At 41.2% G+C, this 12,285-nt stretch overlaps 1 protein-coding gene across 4 annotated transcripts in view; it reads left to right on the plus strand.

Moving 5' to 3' along the window:
* fbxo41 (F-box protein 41) overlaps nucleotides 1–9,547 on the plus strand; it is an 80,287-nt gene extending 70,740 nt beyond the window's left edge. For 2 of the 4 annotated variants that reach the window (XM_034687714.1, XM_034687715.1), the window contains 8 exons: nucleotides 2,026–2,249; nucleotides 2,361–2,476; nucleotides 2,715–2,867; nucleotides 2,998–3,093; nucleotides 3,214–3,332; nucleotides 4,219–4,377; nucleotides 4,500–4,615; nucleotides 5,510–9,547. In XM_034687714.1, coding sequence (XP_034543605.1) covers nucleotides 2,026–2,249; nucleotides 2,361–2,476; nucleotides 2,715–2,867; nucleotides 2,998–3,093; nucleotides 3,214–3,332; nucleotides 4,219–4,377; nucleotides 4,500–4,615; nucleotides 5,510–5,572 — 1,046 coding nt within the window. In that variant the 3' untranslated portion in view covers nucleotides 5,573–9,547. The remainder of the gene's footprint in view (nucleotides 1–2,025; nucleotides 2,250–2,360; nucleotides 2,477–2,714; nucleotides 2,868–2,997; nucleotides 3,094–3,213; nucleotides 3,333–4,218; nucleotides 4,378–4,499; nucleotides 4,616–5,509) is intronic. The other 2 variants (XR_004631852.1, XR_004631851.1) reach the window with 2 other exon arrangements.
* The last annotated feature ends 2,738 nt before the right edge of the window (nucleotides 9,548–12,285 follow it).

The raw sequence follows: 12,285 nt of genomic DNA on the forward strand, positions 1-12,285 counted from the left end.
CACCAGATTATTTAAAAAAAACATACACAGTATGAGAAATCAGTGCGATTCAAATGTGAGATTGACAGAATAGTTTATCGGTGTGAATCATAAACAGTGACCCGGGAAGACAGAGACATATTGCAAAGTCACACAGTAACTGCCATGTAGTGAAATGAAGATGATAACAGATAATTACCGGGTAATTAAAGGGACATTGTAGTGCTGGTGTTAAACAGTCTGATTGCAGATGGGATGAAGGATCTGCGGCATCGCTTCGTCCTGCAGGTTGGGTGTTATGTCTGCTGCTGAAGGAGCTGCTCAGGGACCCCACATTCTCATGCAGCGGGTGAGAGGGATTGTACATGATTGATGTCAGCTTAATGTCCTCCTTTCACCCACCTCCTCTATGGAGTCCAGAGGACAGCCCAGGACAGAACTGGCCCTCCTGATCACTCTCTTAAGTCTTTTCCTGTCCCTGTCTGTGCTCCCTGCTCCCCAGCAGACCACTGCATAGAAAATGCAGACGCTACCACAGTGTCATAAAAAGTCTGTAACAGAGTCCTGCAAACCCTGAAGGACCTCAGTCTTCTAAGCAGGTGCAGACGACTTTGTCCCTTCTTGTACAGGACGTCAGTGTTGTGTGACCAGTCTGAACACCCAGGTATCTGTAGGTCTCCACCCTCTCGATGTCCAATCCCTGGATGTTCACCGGTGCAGTCTGGGGTGTCTTCCTGTGGAAGTCGATCGCCATGTCCTTGGTCTTGCTGGTGTTGAGCTGAGGGTGGTTTAGCTCACACCGGTCGACAAAGTCCATGATGACCTCCCTGTACTCCAGCTCTTCCCCCTCAGACACACACCCAATGATGGCTGTGTCATCGGAGAACTTCTGGAGGTGACAACTCCTGGAGTTGTAGCTGAAGTCCGAAGTGCATAGAGTGAAGAGGAAGGGGGAGAGCACTGTCCCCTGTGGGGCTCCTGTGCTGCAGACCACCATGTCAGACACAGTCCTGGAGCCTCACATACTGTGGTCTGTTGTTGAGGTAGTCTGTAGTCCACGCTGCCAGGTGACAGTCCACGCCCGCCCTCTTCAGCTTCCCCCTGAGTATAGAAGGTTGGATTGTGTTGAAGGCACTGGAGCAGTCAAAGAACATGACTCTCACAGTGCAGCCAGGGATCTCCAGGTGGGACAGGGAACTGTGAAACGGGTAGATGACAGCGAATGACACCGATGACACCCAATGTTTGGCTGGTAAGCAAACTGCAGGGGGTCCATGTTTTTCCTGACGAGTGGGTAGAGGTTTTTGAGGAGGATCCTCTCCATGGTCTTCATCAGGTGAGACGTGATGGCCACAGGTCTGAAGTGGTTGGGCTCCTTGGGGTGCGGAGTCTTTGGGACTGGAACCACGCAGGACGTTTTCCACAGAGATGGGAAATTAGATCTAACCCTAACCTCTAATGCAAAGCTCAGAGTAAACACTGTGTTCCTTGTTACTTTGTTTTGTTGAGAGTCTTGCATCCAAAGGGATGATCCTCTCTGCAAAAATGTGGAGTCTCCAACTTTTTTTCTGCATCGCAGAAGCTAAATGGAGGCAACATTAAAGCACAGATGATGGTTTTTATGCGCAATGATCTCCAGGATGGTTGAAGCAAAATTGAATCACTTTGCTCATATCGAATCCACATTTGCAGCTGGTATAAAACATCCAACATCCAACAGAAGTGTTATGATTTGTAAATATTGCGAATGATAAGGGTTTTTATGACATCAACTCCCAGTCTTTAATTCTCCCTTTAGCATTTAACCCCCCTCTGTTCAGTCTGTAATGCTCTAGGCTGCATGTGATGTTGAAATGTTACATGTTTATAATGTTTCAGATAAGATCAGAGTCTTATCTTTACTGTAGTTATGATCATTTTAGGATAGCGCTTGCCGTTTTTTATAAACTTCAGAGTTTAAGCCTGCACAAGGATTCAATTCCAAAAACAGTCCTTTATTTAAAGGGTTTAAAGACTCTTTCCTTCCCTCATGTCACTCTGATGTAGGATACAACAAGCCATGTCGCCATGAAAAGAGTCCGTCTAAGTCCAATGAGGTGATCAGTCCAGAGGTCCTGAAGATGCGAGCAGCTCTCTTCTGTATCTTCACCTACCTGGACACTAAAACGCTGCTGAGAGCTGCTGAGGTCTGCAGGGACTGGAAGTTTGTGGCTCGTCACCCTGCTGTGTGGACCAGGGTGCTGCTGGAGAACGCACGCATCTCGTCTAAGGTGCTTAACAGACATTAAGATACAGCACAAAGAAAATATTCAGGAGCGTTATCTTTAGCTCCTCACTTTTAATTAAGAGGGTTTTCATTGGTATCTATTTCTCTCCCTTAGTTCCTGGGCATAATGTCTCAGTGGTGCACTCAGACACACTCGCTCATCCTGCAAAACCTCAAACCAAGACAGCGAGGCAAGAAGGAAACAAAGGAGGACTACCTGAAAAGCACACGGTGAGACATAGCAGACGTGATGATACAGCTTTATTTTGTGGTCGTGCAGAATTTAACTCAAAGTTAGTATGTGACTTTGTGAAGCGTATTGGGCTTCATGCTTGTTCAAAGCTTTTCTATAAATAACGCAAAGTTGAGTTGAGGTAGAAGTGCTGCTCTAAAGGACAGGAGAATTGTTTCCTCTGCTCTGGCTCTCTCTGACTGTTTCTGCTGATCTCTCTGCACTTTTCCGTCTAAGTGGCTGTCTGGAGGAAGGTCTGGAGGCGTTGTTAAAGGCCACAGGAAGTAACCTGCTGATCCTGAAGATTTCTCACTGCCCCAACCTGCTGACGGATCGCTCACTCTGGCTGGCCAGCTGCTACTGCCGAGCTCTGCAGGCTGTAACCTACAGGTAAAAGAGTCCAGGCATCTGTCCTCACAAAAACTTCATTTCTCCCAGCATGCTCTCATGAGTCCGTAGACACCCAGTTTGTAGCTGCAGGCGTGCATTGTTATCCTCACAATGTAGCATTGTGTTCTAGGAGTGCCACAGACCCAGTCGGACAGGAGGTGATCTGGGCCCTCGGAGCAGGCTGTAGAGACATCATCTCCCTACAGGTGGCGCCACTACACCCATGGTAATACACAGAGTCATATACTCCCATTCTGTAACTTTAGCTTAAAACCACATTACTCCATCTGCTGTACAACTAAGGTGACCAATGCTAATGAATTAACTCATATTTTCTCTTCTTTAGCCAACAGCCGGCTCGCTTCAGTAACCGATGCCTGCAGACGATTGGAAGATGTTGGCCACACCTCCGTGCTCTGGGAGTGGGCGGGGCAGGATGCGGCATTCAGGGTCTGGCTTCTCTAGGTAAAGACTTCCAGGAAAACTATTCTTTTTTTTTTTGCTTCATTTCATGTAGTGATTTCAGATTCAACACAAACGTTAATTTTTTATGAATTTCAATCAATCATTCAGATATCATCCCAAAAGCTGGTTTTTTTTATGCTGGCTACAATCCTGAGCAGAATGTAGGATGGTGGTTACACAGTGAAATGTTATTATTAGGACTTAAATAGGGCAGCACTGATATGGAAATTCACCTTAAGTATTCTTCAGTATTCCACCGTAACATTTTCTGTTTTATCTTGACCTTTACCTGCGTATCTTACACATCTCCTTACATATAGCTCTCATGGCTTTCATTGATTGTTGAATTATTATTTCAGTATTTTTCTCTGTTTATACTGCTTTGATCTCTTTAAACTATTTTATCTCTTGTTATTGTTTCTATTCCTCTTTGTTGCTTTGATCTCTTTATCACTTTGATCTATTTTATCTTTCTTTATTGCTGTTGACTTATTGCTTTCATCTCCTCTTTTGTGTTTGTTTACTTTTTGATTGTTTACATCATCACACATTATCTGTCTTCTTAGTCCCACTTCTTGTTGCCTGGGTTTTCATGATGTTTGATTCTTGCTGTTGTTTTTGTTCTTATTTGCTGTTGGGTTTCTTATGTTGTGTTCTTTGTGTTTGAATTCTTACAATTTTTCTTGTGTATACATTTCCTTGCATGTCAAAGCACTTTGTAAACCCTCATTTTAAAGGTGCCAAGAAAATATAGCTTGCATTTGTTTTGAATTGGCTCTCTGAATCATTCATTTTATATGAATAAAAATGCATTGATTGATTGATTGATTGATTGATTGATTGATTGATTGATTGATTGATTGATATCTGTATCTCACCTCACCAGCAAGGAACTGCATGCGGCTGCAGGTGCTGGAGTTGGATCATGTGAGTGAGATCAACCAGGAGGTGGCAGCAGAGGTTTGCAGAGAGGGACTGAAGGGACTGGAGATGCTGGTGCTAACCTCCACACCTGTCACCCCGAAAGCCCTGCTTCACTTCAACAGTGAGTTTATACTCCACAAAAAATGGCCGACGTCCTGTTCATATACACCTCATCGAGACAAGAGATAAGCAGTAATGTAGATAACAGATAAATGCTGTCTAACCCTCCTTTCACTCACGCAGGTGTTTGCCGCAACTTGAAGTCCATCGTGGTTCAGATTGGTATAGAGGACTACTTTGAGGACCCCAACAGCCCTGAAGCCAGGAAACTATTTGACGAGATGGTCAACAAGCTGCAGGTAACAACATCTTTCCAATATCACCTCTAGCACACATACGCTAAAGCCTGATCTATGTCAACTTATATTCTGTGTGCACATTGAGGCTCAGAGAATCGTGGGACATACAGTTTTCGTCATCACGAGAGCCTCATCTTAGACGCCACACATTTCTTCTTTATCTGTATAACTACAGCCAATATGTCCTTGGAGTTTTCACCACTGTATGCACATGGCTAACAGATGTTTCTATTTTTTATAATAAATACACACCGTTTAAACCATGACTCAATCCTCTGAGTCTCAGTGATGGCTGGTTGTGGATACTCTGTAGCTAACTCACTGCTCACTGTGAGAGGCTCAGGTCATTCTGCTAGCTGACCACACACTTTCTCTTTCCCTCCCTCTCTCTCTCACACACACACATACATAAAGGCTGTGAAATCTCCGGCCTATTTATTTATGTTTTGTTTTTATGACTCAGTTAACTGTGCTCTTCCCGGATCTTCCTCTCAGGATGGTGGTGTTGCTCACAGCAGTTAGATAACTTTTCCAAAAACTGCAAACAGCTATGATTTATTTTTATCCCTCCTCTCTTTATATTGGCTGTGAAAAGGAAGTAAAACCTCCCCTTGTGTGTTTAATCATGTGTTTTTGAAGGCAGTTTTGTTGAGGTGAAGCTTATGAAGCAAGAGAGTCATCCTTAACCTGCTGAAGCTCAGTGCTGAACTGCTTATTTTTAGCTTTGTGTCATACGTGAGTCACTGAGTGCAGTTTCTGCTGATAGAATAAACATAAAAAGACAGAATGTGACAAGGAGAAATTAGCGTTTTGTTTGCAGATATTCAGAAAAAAACATCACATGTGGCTTCCCTTAGAGAAAATGAGAGTCTGCTATCCCTTCTTTTCTTTCAGGCTCTGAAGAAGAGACCCGGCTTCTCCAAAATCCTCCATGTGAAAGCAGACAGTCTCTGCTAACATCTTTACTTGGAGAGATGCCATCTTGGCTCTAATCAATCAAAAAGACCCAGCTGTTTTTGAGCTACTCAATGTGGGTGAATACGTCTGCAGCACTGACAGAAACTACAGATGATCGCCATGAAGAACCAGGACCGAGGCCCGGTGTGCAAACTCCTCAAGAACAAACTTCAAACAGATAATATCATTTATATCCCTGCAAAGGATGGTCAATATCTCCTTCATCTTGGCTGAGACTGAAAACCCAATTAGGAGGTTTGTATTTGGACTTTGTATAGGCCTGTTTTTAACTTCAGGCTTAAATAACTCGACAAAACTGTCAGATTCCTCTCTCTCCGTCCCTCTTTGCTTTCACCTTTAAACGGAAAATGTTGCTGCACAGAGCCAGAATCCTCTGTTGAAACGCCTGCAGCCAGGTGACAGCGCTGTATTTAACTGTCTGCATCTTCATTATGCTTGACATTTACTCCAGACTACCTTCAACACCAGTAGCTGGTGGGCGGGAGTGCATTTTAAAACATATACAATTTCCAACAGAAGTACAAGGTTAAGAGTCTCGAGGCAGGAGCTTTGTGTTTGCGCAAGTGCATTCAGCCGAGGCTTGAATAAACGTTTTTCATCCTGCATTGCCCTGCGCTAATACATGCTGGGGCGACTTTCAATACTTACTGCTTCCACCTAGAACAGAAACATGCTGCACAAGCTCCAGGTGGAGTAGAGGAAGGCAAGAACAGAGCTCCCTAAACACACAAACCTTGACAGTCTTCTTGCCACAGCATGGCAGCAATGCAATTAGCCTCATGTACCATCCTCTGCTTCCCCATGTCAACACAAACTCAGACTTTTCCACGGCTGTAGTATCGCAAGATTTGTTTGTCTCAAGAAACAGGATGCAGTACCGGATGTTTCTTATTAAGAGGAAAGCTGGAGGGTGATCCATAATGCATTTCTACATAACACTGGTGCCATTTGTGTCTGTTCTCATTCTGTTTTTCTTCAATGTGCCATTAATGCTGGAGGAGGGACCATGTTAGGCAGGTGTTTCATCTTTTCAGATTCTTTCAGAAGTAACTTATTGGAGTTTTATTTAAGCAACTTTTCCTGAACAAAAGGCAGTATGAAACATGGTCTCCAGGTGTATACAGGTGTCATGATATTCATATGCCATGAGACTTTCATATTATACCAAACTAAACAGTGCCAGTCCTTTTAATAATGCTCGTTATAGCCAAGGGCCTCTCCATCCATGTTTATACTTCTCAGCTGAGGTCCTCTGGCTCCCTCTGCTGGTGTATAAAAGCAGTTGCATACTCTCATTAAAGATATGTCACAGAGCTCAAAGCGAAAAGATCCGGCCTTCAGTCTTAGTATTTGGCTGTAAATTTGATGCAATGTATGACTCCTGTTTGGTTTTCTATGGTTTAGAAATTCTCAAGAAGTATGAGTAGCAATACTTAAAGAGGTGAAGCTTCCTCTGTGCTGCAGATAAGAGGGAGATCCAAGAATTTCACACATAAAGAGCAGTTTGTATTTCATACTGATGTGCTATTAAGCCTGTGACAACAGTTGCTGAGTGTCTTCTGTGGCTTGGAAGGAAGTCTGTCAACTCTGAGAAATTAATCCTTTTCATGCTTTACATTTAATTGGAGGTCGTCAGACAAATTAACAGCACAGAAGCCGTCATTACAAGCGGAAGGCATGTTGTTCGAATACTTTGGGGAAATGTGTTTACAAGGCATTCAGTGTCTAAAGGATCAGTGCTTAAGGGAGTGATAAGATCCAGAATTTTTTTGAGCTTTTTTTGGACCAGGGACCAAAAATCTGGATGGATGCATTTGCTGCATTGTTTTTATTAGAATCAGTCTCTCACAAATTCCCTGAACATTATGAAAGTGCAATACTACATCACAGGAGTACACTTGTAGATGCCCATGAATCATTTTGCACACCGTTTCCAAACAGGTTTAGAAATTACCCAAATGACCTACGTTTCCTTGCCAAAGGTTTACAGCAGGTTGCTTAACAAGGCGTTCACTTTACCTGGCTGCCCTTATTCGTCGCAGGTGAACCATCCCTGTCTCTACGCCCTATTTCCTTAGAATTTGAGAGCAAGGTGACATTTCAAGGAGCAGTTGTTTGTAATGCAGGCTTTAAAAACTCAGACAAGGAAAGCTGCTGATTCTGCTCTGCTTCATTTTCAAAACCGTTTCTGAGGACCTGTTTAGCTACATATTGTGGTGATGATGTCAATATGTGGGTGTTCATTTCTTCATGTTCTTCCAGTACTACATACTATTATCATTATTATTATTACTCTTCTCCTACACTGGTACTGATTGTCCACTCGGGTTATAGGAAGGTAACATGTAAAAGTTTGCAGACTGAATAGAAAAAACACAAAGCACTTGTTGATTTTAAGTTTTAGACAATCCTGCCTTCGCTATCAGCTTCTCTGTACATAATGTTTGTTAAAAAAATCTGAGAAAAAAGAAGAAAAAGAACCAACATTTGATGTTATATAATATTATAAGGTCATAATTCTGAGTGGAAACAGTGGAAGTTTACAGGTGTTCATTCTGTAAGCATTTTCTCTCCAAAGTTGAATGAAAGATGAACATAGAGAACTATATTATGTATAACAGTAGTGTTGAAATTGCAGTTGTGTATTAGATACTTTATATTAAATGTGCATCAGAGTCATATAGAGATGGAAATTATTTAAGAAGAGGATAAAGTTGATAACTCAGCTATTTATTTCTATAAAAAAGAGCGATGTGTATAATGTTGGCATGTTTGTGTTCAAGCATCAATCATTAAGTTGCCTTCTTAACTGTTCTGCTACTGTGACGAGAAAATTATTCGATGTTTAAAGAGCTTTGATTGCCTGCAGGTTAATACTCTCATTATTTTGATCCCGTCTGTTGTTGCACTAGTGAGAAAAAAAAAGATATTTCAGATGTTTATTATTAGAGTGTTGTTTTTAATGTTCAGCTATTTCTCAGTATTTGACAAAATATGATGCACTTTTTTTCCTGAACACTTTTACCGGCCCGTCTGTCATCATTTTTCTGTCAGCGGGGCGCCTGGCAGAGGTTTGTGTTGTATGTAACCGACTGTTCGCTCAAATGTTCAGTTTCATGGAGAAGGAGAATTTTGGCAACAACGATTACATGCCTCTTTTCTCCTTCATCATCTGTCACATCTCATCGGTCAGGAAGTTCGAGAATGATTCAGCTACATTCAAGTGCTTTTTTATGTTCATTGCCAATATGACCTTATGCTCCTAATTGTATTTGTTGCTGTTTATGCTTTGCTTTATGTTGTAGATTCATACCAACAGCACATTTGCTTTATTGTGAAAATGGACCTGCTGAAGATGCTGCAGAGGATCTGACGCTGCGATAAGAGGTGCCAAGTACACCAGAGTCATTTCTGGCTTACATCTCCATTCTCTGCCTCTCCAGATATAAAGCAGAATAATTTCTACATTATTTATTTACATCCAGAAACTGAAGCACTTACAAACCATGGTGCTTCCTATTTCATTTATTCCATTGTCTTATGTTTTAATTCGACCTTTCTCCTCCTTTGTTGCAGTTACAGCCTCGTATCATACTGTGCATTGAAAACCGTGTTTGAGAGTCCATGTACCTCTCTGTAGATATTTTATGTCTGAATGATTGTACTCTGCCCATCCATCTGAATAGTATTTTACACATTACCTCAACACTTATCTGGGCAATTAAGTGTGCAGTTTGTCTTTGAATTTTTTTTCTTTTTTGACTGTCATTGACCGGTGAACGCCAATCGATCCATGAACTTCATCCTTGTTGCTTTGACGACAAAATGGATTCTGTTGCTGAATAAAACTTTCCCAAAAGATGATCAGCTTCTTACACTGACTGCAGTAGATGGAAATGTTTCCACTCCCATTTTCACTCATTTGATGTCATCAATAAAATGCTTTGAATTGTATTTTCTTTTACATTCAGACATGTTAAATTGTTTGGAAATGAATGGAGATAATCATTGAGGCTCTGCATATTGTTTCAGTAATATTAGATCACATTTAAGGCTATTCAAGCCCATTAAATTATGTCTGAGACATATTGTAGAAATCAGTGCTTTTAATGTTTCAATACAGCACCCTGTAAGAAACCTCTAGACAAATGACACAAGACTAAAGTGCTATAACGCCATACATATTTACATATGGTGAAGAAAGAACACAGTGGTAGAGAGCACACAAAAAAAATTAAATTCACCACACTGTATTATGTGACACAAAACTAAGACATAATCAGCCTAACAACCACAGGATTAAACTTGTAATCTACACCAATCTAAGCACGATTTACAACATTTAAACTGGCTGGTTAAATTACACTTGCTGATGAGCTATCATGTACAATAACAGGACACAGAAACTAGCACAACTAAATCATATTAATGGGATCTTTAATGTTATTAAACAGGCCTTCACATGCTTTTACTGCTCTGGCAGGCCAAAATGTATGCTCTAAAAAAGGTCCACGGTATCCTCTCAGAGAACAATGGCCAGCTATTTTCAATATTACTAATTAACTCCCTTTAAAGCTGCTGTTGGTAGGAATGGTGTAAAAAATATTTTACTTTTTCTGCTGGGTTTGGAGAAAAGGTCATAATACCAATCGGTACTCATCGGTAAGTGGAGTAATTTGAGACTATTTTGAAATCTCTGCGTTTTCCAATGCCTATGTATAAAGCAATGTTATTCTCCTCGTTCCCATTATGACGGACCAATCATAGCTAATCTCCAATCCTCTGTCCTGATTGGTTAAGGGGCGGCCCCAAATAGGTCCTCCAAATGGTTATGAGTCCGGCACTATCATAATTGCACACGCCGATCTGTGTTGGGGGGGCTAAGAGGAAATCTGGTTGGGAGGGATAGTGTTGACATTCGAAGTCCCTCTCTCTGAACAGATGTTTACTCTGTGACTACCAACAGCAGCTTTAAGCTAGCAACTCTGTGCAAACAGCTAAAAGAACTGAGTTAGCATCTCCCAGAAGCAAGTGAACCAGTTCAAACTCTGCAACAAAATGCAGAGCATTTCTGGTACAAGAAGCTATAAGGTGAAATGAAACTTCAAATACGAAATGAATTCCGTTAGTGGTAACGATGTTTGGTAAAAATATGTTTCTAATGTTAAATTGGACTCCGTGGTTAGCTTATTAGCCATAAGGGACTCTGTTTGTTACTGTTGGTCTGCCCCCTAGTGGCCATCAATTGTAATGTGTTTTTATAAACGAAAATGTTGATTAAAACATTAATCCTTTCTATCCCTGCTAAGTATTACTTAGCAAAATAGTGTTAGATTCCAAAATAGCGTTACAGTCTGACTTCTCAGTATATGTGTGCTTCTACAATATTTTTTTGTGAGGGCAGCATTTTGTGTGCTGATAATCCATGAAATAAGCTAAGTGCAGTGAAGGAAAAGATAAAGCAGGTTGGGTGACATAGTGCCGATCTGCTCAGTGTGAGCTGCTGGTTTGTTTTGCAGTCATGTTCATGGTACTGTGAAATACTTCACATCTTATGAGAACGAAGAAGAAGCTTAAGTTGTATGTACCATTCACACTGAGCTACACCGTAATCGTTTACACTTTGACAATGTTTTCCCTGAGTAGTTATAGAAAACAAAATTCCAGAAAATTAAAGAACTCAGAAGTCAGTGTGTGCATTTAAGTACTTCTAAATGACCAGTAATTTCTCAATAACTTAAAATGTATTTGATTTTTTGGGGGATTATTTAATCTTATAGGTTTATACGTTTTTAAAAAAGTATCTTGAAACTGTATGATTGAATGTGTCAGTTAAATCTCACTGAGGACAAGCTGAGAGTACCATCACATCCTGATTTTAAAGAGACATATTCTAAAACTCAGTTAACCTCATGTTGAGGTTAAATTATGATCAGTCTGTTTAACAACGATGAATGAAACAACAGAACACTTTGCCTTCTGTAGCTGAATGGTTAAGTCCTCTGGAGCCTCTAGCATTCCCCAGCTGGACTGGGCCTCTTGCCAGAACTTTGTCCCCAAGTTTCCCTCTCTGTCTGAAGGGGAGGAGGAGGAGAGGAGGAGGAGAAGGGGGGAAGAGATCATGGCCCACAGAAAACAAAGTCTCACTTTTAAAGCCTTGTGCACAAATCCCAATACTCAACCCTCGGCCCAGTACATTACATAACCTTTCTCAGTGAAAACTTAGAGCTTATCAATCGCTCATCTCCATTGTCAATTACCCAAATGTTTAGGCGTAATTTGAAAGGGCTTGTTCTGTGTGATTATACAACATAAAGTCACCAGCTCTGTACAGAAGCTCACTGATTTGCTTACACGTTTTGAAAAAAGCAAGGAAGCCGACTCAGAACACAACTTCCTGCTTTATGCAGACATTACAAGAAAAGATGAAGTTTGGGAAATTTAGCACCTTGCAGCAAATATTAGACAAAGTAAGGTAACTACCTGGTAAACTAGAAATAAATATAAAGCAGCCTAAACACGGAACTTGAACTGAGTTTGAGATACTGACATCGCCCCATCAATTGTATTTAATGCTTTTAAGCTCTGATCAGATTCTGTTACTTTACTGCAGAAATCAAGCACATCGTGCACATTCACACAGACTTGAGAAAGTTCCTTGTCATGCAAAAACGTGGAGCTCTGTTAATGAA

Source organism: Notolabrus celidotus, chromosome 7 (assembly GCF_009762535.1).
Source record: "Notolabrus celidotus isolate fNotCel1 chromosome 7, fNotCel1.pri, whole genome shotgun sequence".
Taxonomy (NCBI): domain Eukaryota; kingdom Metazoa; phylum Chordata; class Actinopteri; order Labriformes; family Labridae; genus Notolabrus; species Notolabrus celidotus.